Source organism: Medicago truncatula, chromosome 3 (assembly GCF_003473485.1).
Source record: "Medicago truncatula cultivar Jemalong A17 chromosome 3, MtrunA17r5.0-ANR, whole genome shotgun sequence".
Classification (NCBI taxonomy): domain Eukaryota; kingdom Viridiplantae; phylum Streptophyta; class Magnoliopsida; order Fabales; family Fabaceae; genus Medicago; species Medicago truncatula.
This window is the reverse complement of record NC_053044.1, coordinates 47,713,276-47,726,260: the sequence shown is the minus strand read 5'-3', so window position 1 is coordinate 47,726,260 and position 12,985 is coordinate 47,713,276. Positions and strand designations below refer to the sequence as shown.

At 33.5% G+C, this 12,985-nt stretch overlaps 1 protein-coding gene and 1 long non-coding RNA gene across 3 annotated transcripts; one reads left to right on the top strand and one right to left on the bottom strand.

The window, feature by feature from the left end:
- Positions 1–726: 726 nt before the first annotated feature.
- LOC11424008 (psbP domain-containing protein 2, chloroplastic) lies at positions 727–2,992 on the bottom strand. 2 transcript variants are annotated; one of them, XM_003602613.4, is made up of 3 exons: positions 2,599–2,989; positions 2,365–2,520; positions 727–1,233 (listed from the first exon to the last, which is right to left on the bottom strand). In XM_003602613.4, exons 1-3 carry the CDS (start codon positions 2,959–2,961, stop codon positions 979–981), a joined length of 774 nt encoding a protein of 257 aa, XP_003602661.2. In that variant the 5' UTR covers positions 2,962–2,989; the 3' UTR covers positions 727–978. The 2 variants fall into 2 exon arrangements, with proteins under 2 accessions (XP_003602661.2, XP_024635514.1); XM_024779746.2 differs by having other exon boundaries at positions 1,119–1,252; positions 2,599–2,992.
- A 6,249-nt stretch (positions 2,993–9,241) lies between these two features.
- Positions 9,242–10,728, top strand: LOC112419969 (uncharacterized). Its single transcript, XR_003010170.2, has 3 exons — positions 9,242–9,819; positions 9,902–9,961; positions 10,450–10,728. It is a non-coding gene; the product is annotated as an uncharacterized lncRNA (long non-coding RNA).
- The last annotated feature ends 2,257 nt before the right edge of the window (positions 10,729–12,985 follow it).

The following is a 12,985-nucleotide window of genomic DNA, read 5'->3' as shown; positions in this document are numbered from 1 at the left end:
ATCTGACCTACTATTATGGGCCTTGACTTTTCTAATTTAAATATTTTGTATCAAAGAATAATATGCACGCCATCTAATTATTCATCATGTTCTCATGCTTTTTTAATTAATTCTTTCTTAGTTTCAAATGGACGTGCCTGGCCATGTTGTGATTTCATTAATGAACCACGCTGGACTATTTCTCCATCATTTATAGGTCATAGTGTGTGTACTCTTTTTGTTGCAAACGTTTCTGCCATCAATAAACGTCAGTTTCTACAATTAAATTGTATTTTAGTGCCGGTTTCTATCAGATTTATCTTGAAAATTGTTTTCTTGAAATGTAGCACAGCTGAATGGACCTGTTTGTTCTGTTGCATTTTGGATGTTCTGATAACTGGTTGAGAATATATTAGGGTACAGGATTATCCTTCCTAGGCAACTATTTTTCATGTTTGGCTTTGGCTAGACCAAAGTTCCAACTATGATGGCCATTTATGTTGTGCATTCTTCTGCTTGATTTGGTTTTATGTGAAAACATTGATGTCTGCATCTTTTTCTTAGTTCCTTGTTGCTGCCCTATCTCTTCTGACATAAAAACATGGTGTGTATTTTGGACTTATGATATTTCATAATTAAACAAATCAATACTTATACTATAAGTATGTCATATCGAATCATGAATTTGTTGATATAAGAACATTTGATTCTCTTAGTTTCCTCTCTATTCACTTAAGATAAGCCAAATCTTACAAGTCTGTGCCTTGCGAAAGCCCCATATAGAAATTTATGACTTCTGCATAGCACATCTCAAATTTGTGTTGAAGTAATGATAATTACAAGTTCAAATAGTTCAACATGCACTTTAATCTTTTAGTCAGCTTGTTTACGATGACTTTCAAGAGTAGCATTTGAACATAAGTCAGTAGCAATAACTAAATAATCAAAAATCAATAGAGGGGAGAAAATCAGAAGAACAAATTTTTTAATTACAAGAGTTTAACTAGTTGAATCAAAGGAATGAAGAACTTGCTCTAACATCATTCTTTTATGTTGATCAAGAGGGCTCTCTGGATTATCAGAGTGAACAATATTTAGAAAATATATCTTCTTTGAGGCAACAAATGCTGCAGAAAAGATCCTCTTCAGCCCTCCCCTAGTACTATCAATCTTGTATTCAAATTCATAAACTTGCAAACCTCCCTTCCCCGATCTTTCTGCAACTGTGACCACCTCGGCTTCCTTCGTACTTTCCTGAACATGGAGGCAATAACTGACAGAAGTTAAAGATAAATTAAATTTGATACACAGTCACTTAGATGTAAGGCATGCTTATCAATCCACCATTTCTTAAAACACAAAAACATGTAGGACTATATGCAAATGAGGTAAAGTTTGGGACAGACAGACCTTCTCGTGTTTCCTATTCTTACTTCTCAACCTCAATATTAAATGCTTTAAGATTATTATACTATTATAAAATGAAATGGTCATTTTTTGGTCATAAAAGCAGCAGCAGTGTTTCCTTAAAACTAAGTACAGAACTCCTACTTTTCCTATCTTGTTGTTGCTTGTATCTTTAATTCTATATAGTGTATGATTGAATGGGCTGTGACTTTTGGCAGAATCACGGTGTGCCACCGTGATTTTGACAAAAGCTACCATTGGAGCTTTAATAAAATTATGATGCTAAAAGGTAAATTTGCCAATTCACTATCAATCCAAATAGGCACACAATACAACATAAATAACTTTTATAAAAAAATCAACAAGGAATCTAACAAATGCAAAGGTAGATTCCATTTGATAGCTCTTTCTTCCTTCTCATGTAGTCTTTCCCAAGATTGGCACTATTTATAAACTCGTTCCAAGCCTTATTTTTATCATATGTTGGACTTGCATTTTTCAAGTACATCCAAATGGTGTGTGGATTTGGGTTTAAAATCAACAAGGAATCTAAATGGTGCACGGACTTGGGTTTTTCCCAATATATCATACTCTCATGCCCAACAATATAAATATCGGGTTTGGTGTGTGAGTATAAATGGTAGGTGATAAGGTGACCAAAATCGATAGACTATAATACCATATTAGGTTTTTGTATTAGACTTAACTCATGCTTACAAAACAGGCTCGTGAATAGAAATGGTAGATGGCTCAGGTCAATAGGCTCTGATATCATATTAGGTTTTATATTTAACCTAACTCAACCTTACAAAACAGCTCCTGAAGTGAGTTATGTCACATTTTAGACCTTATCTTTATCTTTATTCTATGTGTGTGATGTGACTATGATTTTCCAAATATAAAGAAATTGTTGTAGTCAGCATCAATAAATCATTACTATAGGCACACATTTCATAAAGATCACAGTGATTGATTTACCTTACGTCTTTCAGCTTGTAAAAGCTTATCAACAACAAATTGAGGAGTCCCAAAGTCTCCAAGAGCTGTGAGTCGAACAGGGTTCACCACAACACCAATGTTGTTACTTCCCTTATTTGGGTCTTGAAACAACGCTGTGGCCCCAGCTTTATCAACCTGTCACTTACAACAACATATATTATTATCAAACACTGTTCTTTTATGAAGAAAAAACAAACTCAATTGTTTACAAACCTTAGTCCAAGAAGAGGGTATTTGAAGAGTGAAACCTTCATTGGAATCTGTGTATCTCTGAAGCTCCGTTATTAATTCTTGAGCTGACAACAGTACATTAGGGAAGACGCTCCAGAGAAAGGGTGTAAGGAGAAGGGTAAGGTTGAGTTTCCTCTTACCAAAACAGGGCATTTGTTTGTGGGAATCATGAATGCAGCTAGGTGAAGTTGATTTTGGGATTAAGGTTGGGGAAGACGAAGAAGCGTGGATGAGTTTGTGGAATAGGGTGTTGTGTGAAAGTGTGGAGAAACTTTTCAAAGCCATTTTGGCTGAACCTTTGAGCTTTGTAGAGTTGAGTTTGGTAATCGGGAGAGATGACAACATTGATGGGTGTTGGTTTAATCGTTATCCATATTTTACCCCGGATTTATTGGATTAGGATTTTAAAAGATAATTTTTGCTTAAAAAAATCTCAAAGATTTTATAGGATTTTAATGACTTTCATGATTTTAAAACACTATCAGGATTTTCAATTTGGATTTACATCATAAGATTTTAAAAGATTTTATGGATTTATAAGATTTTATGAATTTTAAAGACTCATTGAAAATGAATGATTACAACACATTCTTTATCATACTCCCTCCGTTTCAAAATACATGTCTATTTTGGAGAAATTGCAGTAACCAAGGACAAGCTAGTTTGACACAAAAGTTCCTATTATACCCTTGTCTTTGATTTTCTCCATTTTACATTTATTTACCCCATCTCATAATTACTCCCAATACCAATACCAAAATTAATTAAATTCAATCATCCTTCAATACCAATACATACTGGCAATACCAATACATATGGTTCATCTAGTAAATCACATGGTTTTTGCTGCGGTTATGTATTGAAAATAGCATGCCAATATAATTTTTTTTCAACTTCTCTTATCATGCTTCGGTTATCAATTTTTTTTTAAACTCAATTGAAAAAAGAGTCTTCAACTCTTTCATTGTGCAAGATTCAACTTTCACAGACTTTCCTTTGTTTTCCATTTTTTTTCGGTAGTTTTAATTATAAAAACTCAATTTTTATAAACAAATTAGAGAGTCCAATTAATTAGGAGTAGTTAGTTACGATGGATTAGAGTGCAGTAGTCATGGGAAAATAATTTCTTGGGAGAGTGCATGAGTAAATCTACTTAAAATTGGGTCAACATTTATTAGTGGAAAATAATTATTGTGGAGAAAATCTAGAATCCAATTAATTGGTAGACAAGGGTAAAATAGACAAAATGTATCCTTAAACTATGAAATGGACATGTATTTTGAAACAAAAAATTTCTCTAAAATGGACATGTATTTTGAAACGGAGAGAGTAATATTCTCAATAAAGATTTTTTTTATGAGAGATAGAGATAGGAAGAGAGAGAGGGGGAGAAAAGAGAGGAGAGAGAGAAACAAGAGAGAAGGGAGAGAGAGAGAGGGGAGAAAAGAGATGAGAGAGAGAAGGGGGGGGGGGGGGGGGGGGGGGGGAGAGCGAGAAGGGAGAAGAAAGTAATAGTAAACTTTTAAAAGAAAAATAATCCCAAAAAATCTCATGTCTTCATGAAAGATTTTTTCTTGTTAAAATTTCACTAGAAAATCCCACAAAATCCAATTTATTAAACAATCCTAATTTGAATGATTTTGAATACCATGAGACTTTTTTTAAGTGATGAAAAATCTTGATTGAATACCTCAAGACTTTTTTAAAATGACAAAGAGTTTTAATTGAATACCACAAGACTTTTTTTAAATTACAAAGAGTCTTAATTGAATACCACATGACTTTTTTTAAATTACAAAAAGTTTTGATTGAATACCACAGGTTCATAATTAAAAAGTCTTTTAAAATCTTTAGTCCTTGAATTTTACAGACGCCCATCAAAATGGTCCCTCCGTCCAAAAGCTCTGTTAGTGGTGATGATGTGTCCTCTTACATGTTGTGTCGTCATGTACACGTGTCAACAAGACAGCCACGTGTACAAGGACTAAATTGATGGAAATGGTAAAAATTCGAGATTTAACTTTTCAGTGTAATTTTTCCTGTGTTTTCAATTATACCCCTCTATTACTTGTGTTGTCCTGGATCGATTTGAGACTTACTGTCATAATTTGAGGACTAATTTAAGGGCTGATATGATTGATTTTATTTACAGAGAATGAGTACAAGGAGATATGGTATGAAAAGACCAGTGATTTCAAATGACATGCATAAACAAACACCACTGAGGGGTCCTGCTCCACAAAATTCAACTGCTCATGGAGTTATTAGAGTTCCAAATTCAAATTACGGGTCATCCGCTTCTACTTAACCCCAATACATGGAGTTTATCCCAACTCCAGGATTTCCAAAGCATTGATGCATGTTTAAATTATGCTTTTGGACTAGTTTAATCAATGCTTTTTAGACTTATTTAGTTTATGCTTTTTTGGATATGTAATCACTTAAGAACATCAAATGATTTGATGACTTGATGGCTATGTAAGGTTATTTTTTTGGCTATGTAATGACTTATGAACATCAAATATATGACTTATGATGGTATGCAAATGACTGTCTTTTTATAATCAAAGTGTTTGTCTTTTAATTTTTACTTTGTTCAGCAAATGTATGCATCAAGGATCACAATGATATCTATTGTGAAAATTCAAGAACCTATTTGATGGTATTTTCACTAATTTGAGGATCGATATGATGGATATGTGTATAATTCAAGGACCAATTTGATTGAAATTTTTTCAGAAAGGTTTGATTCATTCATTGACAACCTCTTTTCATTACAACATTACATGAACTTGGCACAATACAATACCATTTTAAACAACTCAATCAAACAAAATACTCCTATCAATATCTTAATCAACCTAAGCTCCCTTCCTTCACAATCAAATTTATCCATCAACCTTGCCCTCCAAACGTCTTCTCTCCCCCTATCCTTTGGCTTCTCCATCAACCTTCCATTTCTTCGATGACCAGAACCATTGTTTGTAAAATAGCCTAGTTCTTCAGCTTCATCAACCCACACAAAAAATTTACAATTTTCACCATCATCCTATACAATCAAAAGACAAAATATGTACTATTTAAACAAATTATTCACACATCACATAACTATTGTTGACAGTGTTGGCTTTTCTTACAACACAAATTCTAGGACACCAACATTGAAGCTTTCTCACCTCATCATTGTACATAGAGATTGAAGATGAAGATCGACTGTTGTAGTTGTTTTTGCCCATACGCCCTGTAACGCCCTATTTTATTATTTGTTTACTTTAATTGAGTTTAGATGTCTTTTTATAATTTAGTCGATTTATTTTGATGAGTGATATTTTGTTATGTTATATGTTGGTATATATTAGTATAAAATATTATGTTATTTGGTGTAGAAATATTATGTGTGTAGAAATATATTTGTTATAGAGATATATATATATATATATGCATATATTATGATAGAATATTGAGACTTTGAGGGCAGATTTGGAAATAAGAAAAAATAAGTAGGTTAATGATTTATATAAAAGGGGAGAGTTAGAATTAGAAAATAAGGATTATGTGAAACCTGTTTTTGGAGAAAAAGGGAGAAAACCAAAAGAAGAGAAGAGTCAGAGGAGAGAAAGCGGTAGAGTCCTTCGTCGATCAATCTAAGGTAAGGGTGGGACTAACTTTCTCTAATTCTAAGTTGTATAATTCTGAAATTGAGTTTAGCATGTTGTAGGTTGTAGTTATGGGAATTTGGGAATTATATTTTGAAGTTGTAATTGGTTGTTAATAGAGTAGAAAATTCATTGAATTTGTGTAGAATTGATGTTCAGATCATGGGTTATTTTTAGTACAATGTTTGATATGGTTTTGAGTGCCTTAACATGTATAAAAATGGTCAGACAAGTTTTTGGATCAAATTTGGGCATAGGAAGTTAAAATTGGGATTTTGGGGTGAAAAGTGGGTTTTTCCCGAGTTGCTCTCTGACAGCACGTCCTGTTTCATGTTCTTGCGTCTTTTTCACACGTTTCTGTTTTGAATTGGCATTTGACGTGAAAATGATTTTTGGTTCTTGAGATATGATGAAAATACTCCAAGGAGGTCTTAGTGAAATCTTATGAAAATTCAGCATAACCGTTTCTAAGTTAATCCAAAACTTAAGGAATAATTCCAAACCTCAAAACTAGAAGTACTATGAGTTCAATTAGGGTTTTTAAGAGTATTTAACCTATGTTGTGATGGATCTAATTTGGTTTGACGTGAATATCTTTGTTGGATAATTTGAAATACATATATTATGTGAATGTTGTTGTTGAATAATTTGAGTTACATATATTTATGTGGAAAATGTATGATATAGAAAATAATGTTGTTATACCATTCAAGTTGTTATTATTAATGATGCTATGTTGTGGAGTTGTTGTATGTAGGGGTGTACATGGGTTGGGTCAACCCGGAAAACCCGGTCAAACCCACCCAAAGAAAACCAAAAAAATGGGTTGGGCCGGGTAAATGGGTGAATGTGGTTTTAAAAATTGATATACCCATAAAATAAAATGGGTTCCGGGTAAAACCGGACCCAAACCCAAAAACCCATTTTAACCCGGAAGATGAGCAATCAATACATATTCCAATTTTTCTCAAACGTTAATACTGAAATTTTTTTTTCTTCTCAAGGAGCATTGATACTATACACATTCCAATTTCATAAATAAGTTCAGTTTCCAAATAGTGTTCACCGATACATATTTCATTTTGCCAATTTTCAATTCAATGTTCAATTCAATATATAAAGAGACCAACATTAACCAACCAGTAAACCCATCTACCAAAATCAAACTCATTCGTTCCAGCAATAACATACTATTTATGAAAGATTCATTTCACACATTGCATAACAATAATTTCTCGTTCCAGCATACCATTTTTCTTAATCCATAGTTGTTTTGCATCATCAAAGTAAGCTTGCTTCTTGTGGCTAAATTGACAGTACCATATCTAACTCATGTTCATTTCTTTTTTTAGTTTGCACAAAAGGTGCTTGATGAAATGTCTACTTCATATCAATATTTTTTAATGTTTATTTATAGTATCTACTTATAAGTTAGAATTGAAAAATACTTTAATAGTTTGATTTTTCGATTCTCTTTTATTTTAATACTGTTGTACATGATTGTTAATGCAGGAGAACATGGATGTTGATGATGTTCCTACAAATGCTGTGGAAAATCCAATTGATGTTGATTCTGATCATGACTTACAAGGTGAAGCGGCAGGTGACGTCGGAAAAAATCGTAAACGTTCTCGTGCTTGGGATCATTTTGTACCAGACGGTAAAAGGGCAAAGTGTATTTACTGTAATATGACGTATGCTGCTGAAGGTAATACACATGGAACCACAAATCTCAATAAACACTATAAGAAATGCCCCAAGAATCCAAACAGGGTAATTGACAAGGCACAAAAAACCCTTGTACTTGGGAAGCAAGTAGAGGGTGATAGTAATGTCTCTTTTAAGCTTGTTGAATTTAATCAATTAGAGTGTAGAATGGAGCTTGCTAAGATGATTATCATTGATGAACTTCCCTTTAAACATGTTGAAGGTGTTGGATTTAAAGGTTTTATGAGTCGTGCTCAACCTCGTTTGAAAATTCCTAGTCGTGTCACTGTTGCTAAAGATTGTATGGAATTATATAAGGAAGAAAAAGTGATCTTAAGATCTTTGTTGTCTCTCAACCAGCAAATGGTGTCATTGACCACTGATACGTGGACCTCAATTCAGAACATGAATTACATGTGTGTGACAGGTCATTTCATTGATGAAGGGTGGGAATTACAAAAAAAGATTTTAGGCTTTGGGTTAATTGCTAACCATAGAGGTGACACCATAGGTAAAGCCTTAGAAAAATGCTTGAAAGATTGGGGAATTACTAAACTGTGCACAGTTACAGTAGATAATGCTAGCTCTAATAATGTTGCTCTATCTTATTTGACTAGAAATATGAGTGCTTGGAATGGAAATACCTTGCTTAAAGGGGAGTATATGCATCTGCGGTGTTGTGCCCATATCTTGAATTTGATTGTTTCTGATGGATTATCTCTTATAGATTCATCCATTTCTAAGATCAGGGCTGCTTGCAAGCATGTTAAGTCATCTCCTTCTAGATTGGCATTGTTTAAAGTGTGTGTGAAAGATGCAAACATTTCTAGCTCACAAAAGGTAGTAATTGATGTAGCAACAAGATGGAATACCACATATTTAATGTTGGAGGTAGCTTCTAAATATGAAGAGGCATTCAACCGCTTGGAGGGTGAAGATCCTTCATATGTGTCTGAACTTGAGGTCGTAGGAGGAACTCCAACTGTGTATGATTGGAACCGTGCCCGTGTGTTTATCAATTTTCTGAAGATATTTTATGATGCTACCCTAACTTTTTCCTCTTCTTTACATGTAAGTGCTAACTGTTTCTTTAGAAAGTTGGTGAAGATTCATACTGCACTGTCATCATGGATTCAAGGTGAAGATGTTGTGTTGAAAAACATGGCATTGACTATGAAAGCTAAATTTGAAAAGTATTGGAGTGATGAGAATATCAATTATCTGTTGTTTGTAGCTGTTTATATTGATCCTAGGTACAAGATGGAGTATCTTGATTTGTGTTTTGGTTGGATGTATGGGGTGGAAAAGGCTAAAATGATAATTGCTAAACTGCATGAACTCATAGGCAAATTGTTTGATTATTACAAGTCAGTGCAGCCTATTGGTTTTGTTTCTAGTGATTCCTCCTCTAGCTCCACTAATACAATGCAAAGTGATGTTGTTACTTTCGGTGTTGGAGGTAATGTGGATATGGATGCTTTGCACCGAAGAAGGGTTAAAAGAAGGCAAAGTGAACATAACTCAAGTTAGTTGGTAAGATACTTAGAAGATGAGGTTGAAGATGATTATGAAGGATTTGAACTTTTGAAATGGTGGAAAAGTAAGAGCACAAAGTACATTGTTCTTTCTCTCATGGCTAGGGATATATTAGCGATTCCGATATCTACTGTTTCTTCTGAGTCTGCCTTTAGCACTGGAGGTCGTGTTATTGATCCATATCGTAGTTCTTTGAAAGCTGAAACAGTTGAGGCTTTGATCTGTACTCAAAATTGGATCAAGCCTGTCACAAGGTCTGTTTTAGATGAAAGTAAAGCATTTGATGTGCTGGAATTTGAAACAGGTATTAATTGTTTCTTAGCTTTTATCTTTTTATTTTATCTTTTAGTTTTATTCTTACATTGTTTATTTTTTTATGTCATTAGAAATGTCATATTTGAATGGTCTCGAGGAGTTTGCAGCTGAATCCCTTGACGAGTAACTAGGTAAAAATCTAATACCATTGTTTCATGTTTATACTAATTTTGTCTTGTGTGATTGGTGTTCCTGTTGTTGATGGGGTAGTCTATTTCCTGTTGTTGATGAAGTTTACGTTTTTTAGTTGCATACTACTACTATGTGTTTTTCTTATGTGCCTTCAATTAGAGCCTGACTTACATATTAATGAAGGTTGTTTGTCACTGTCATGATGTCCTGGCAGGTTTAGCAACTTGGGTTATATTGAGTGATCTTTTGAATTGGGATTACACATGTTTGTCTTAATTTTTCATTAACATTTCAGATTTTTCTTGCTCATTATTATGTAATGTAGTGCTGAGATTTTCACAATGGATAAATGTATATGTTTCTTGCTGCATACTTTTGAACTCCAATCTATGACAGAATTATCACTTATGTAGTATTTATGACATGCATACTTTTGAACTCCAAATTGGTAGTCTATGAACTAATGCTTTAATTTTTATTATCACAGTTTGGTGGAGATGGAGAATATAAACGATGAAGTCAGGACTCTTTTGAATTGTGGGGAATGTTAATGATGACATCAAGACTCTTTTCTTGTTATGTTTTGGGCTCTTTTTTGTATTTGATGAGACATGATTTTGGTTTATTTTGACTTGGTTGTTGCAATTTGTCTCTTGAACATTTGTTGTTTTCTTTTGCCAAGACTTTAGCTAATTTAAGATGATGCACTTTTTGAGTATTTTTATTCTAATGCAATTTTATGTTATGCAATGTCTTTAAATTTTTGAGTTATTTTTATGAAAAAATTATGATGACTTGTCATTTGGTTTAATACTACAAAAAAAAAAAAGCAAAAATTAATTCGGGTAACCCACTACCCAACCCAATCCAACCCGGAAATTAGTGGGTTTACCCAAACCGGTCCAATAGTTTAACGGGTGGACATTTTATCTCACCCAAACCGGAGTACCTTATATGGTTTGGGTTTTGGGTTTGGCCAAACCCAACCCAAACCGGCCCACTTACACCCCTAGTTGTATGTTGTTGTCTCTGCTGTATTGATTATTAAATCATTAAGTTGCATATGTTGGTCAAGTTGTTAAAGTTGTAAGTTGTTGTCAATGTCGTTAAAGTTGTAAGTTGTTGTCGATGTCGTTGAAGTTGTTGGTTGTCGTTGCATTAGTTGTTGAGTCCATGCATACTCATTTACGTTGAGGGCTTTATGCCATGTGAGCTTTTGCTCTTTAAGTTGAGGGCTTGATGCCCTGGGAGTGTATTTATGCTCAATATGTTGGGGCTTGATGCCCTTGATTGGTACCACATGCATGATTAAGAAGTCGAAGTTGCATTGTCGAGTCAAAGTCGTTGTTGATGAGTTGTCATCCATGAGTTGTCTTCTATCCACGTGTTGTTAATGAAGATTATATGATGTTGTTTATGATATTGATTATGATGTTGTTATGTTGTTTATGATGTTGTTTATGATATTGATTATGATGTTATGATGTTGTTTATGTTGTTATAAGATGATGTATATGATGTGTTGTTTATGTTGTTATAAGATGATGTTTATGATGTGTTGTTTATGATGTTAAGATGATGTATATGATGTGTTGTCTATGTTGTTATAAGATGATGTTTATGATGTATCGTTTATGTTGTTATAAAGATGATGTTTATGATGTGAAGATTATGTCGTTATATGATGATGTTTATGATCCGATTATTATGTGTTATATAATGTTGTATATAATGTGATGAATATGAAGTTAATGATGATTAGAAGTTGGTTGAGTTATTAGTGAAGTATTGTAAGAAGAGTTAATGTTATTAATTGATGAAGTTTAAGTTGTTAAATGTTTTTGATGAATTATATGCTTATTATTATTGAATGTGAAATCTCACCCCTTCTGTTTGGAAATGTTGCACTCACAATTGTGTAACTTGCAAGTAATCAAGATTAGCTATGAAGTGAGTCGACTCTCTCACGTGTCGTCGTCTTAGGGTCTCTCTGATACGTAACGGATGAGAATTTTGTTTGTTGCTTTCTGTTCCTTACGTATTATTTTATGAAGTTTTATGAACATGTTATTAGAATAATTTTATGAGATTTTACATTGAGGCCTTTGTGCCAAGGTTGTTTTAAACGTTGAAATAATTTCCGTTGCAATAAGATTTAATTTGATGATTGAGATAATTAGTAATTTTACTATATTCAGATTTGAAAGAAGTGTAGCATCCTGTTTAGTTGTTTTACTCTGATTTATGTAAAAAAATTCAAGTTGGGGAAACGGGGTGTTACACACCCACCACCCATCATTTCTGAACAATGACCACTGGTTTTTGAATTTTGAATTGAATCAAAAAAATAGGGTTTAAGTTTTTTGAATTGGGAAAGAACATTGACATTAATTCATGGAAGAAATTTGGGGGATTTTGAACTCTGGGTGACAAATTATAACATTAGGGTTCCAAATTTATATATTTGGGGAAGAAAGAGCCGTTAACGAGGAAGAGGAGAAAGAACCATTAATGAGAAAGAGGAGAAAGAGCCATTGGCAATTTTCTAAAAGTCCATCAATTTGGTCCTTGGCAATTTTCTGTAAATCAACCAATTTGGTCCCTGCTTACGTGGCAACTGACGTGGTAAACCTTGTAGGAGGTTAACGTTACACGTCACCTCCGTTAACATACCAACTTAACGGAGGGACTGATTTGATTGACATTTTATAAATTCAAGGACAAAATAGCTATTTCGCAAAATTCAGAGATGAATTTGGCCGATTTTTGAAAATTCAAGGACGAATTTGAGGTATTAGTCATTTTACCCACTTTCCAAACCCACTTCACTTCAATGTGTGTTTTATTTGATAAAAAATGAAGGACATGATCGAACAACTTCAGTTGTTCGATGTTTGATTTGTAAAACAGTTTTAGGATATGACAAACTGTAGGTAAGGGACATGACAAAAAATAATTGTCCCTCGCCAAACCACAACATAACTTTTTATCCCACATACAAATTGTCTAAAATACAAAAATAG

Coding starts and splice junctions, on each gene's coding strand:
- LOC11424008 (XM_003602613.4), bottom strand. CDS start 2,961: ATGTTGTCATCTCTCCCGATTACCAAACTCAACTCTACAAAGCTCAAA. Junction 2,521..2,598: donor TACCCTCTTCTTGGACTAAG/GTTTGTAAACAA, acceptor TGTAAGTGACAG/GTTGATAAAGCTGGGGCCAC. Junction 1,234..2,364: donor TACAAGCTGAAAGACGTAAG/GTAAATCAATCA, acceptor CTCCATGTTCAG/GAAAGTACGAAGGAAGCCGA.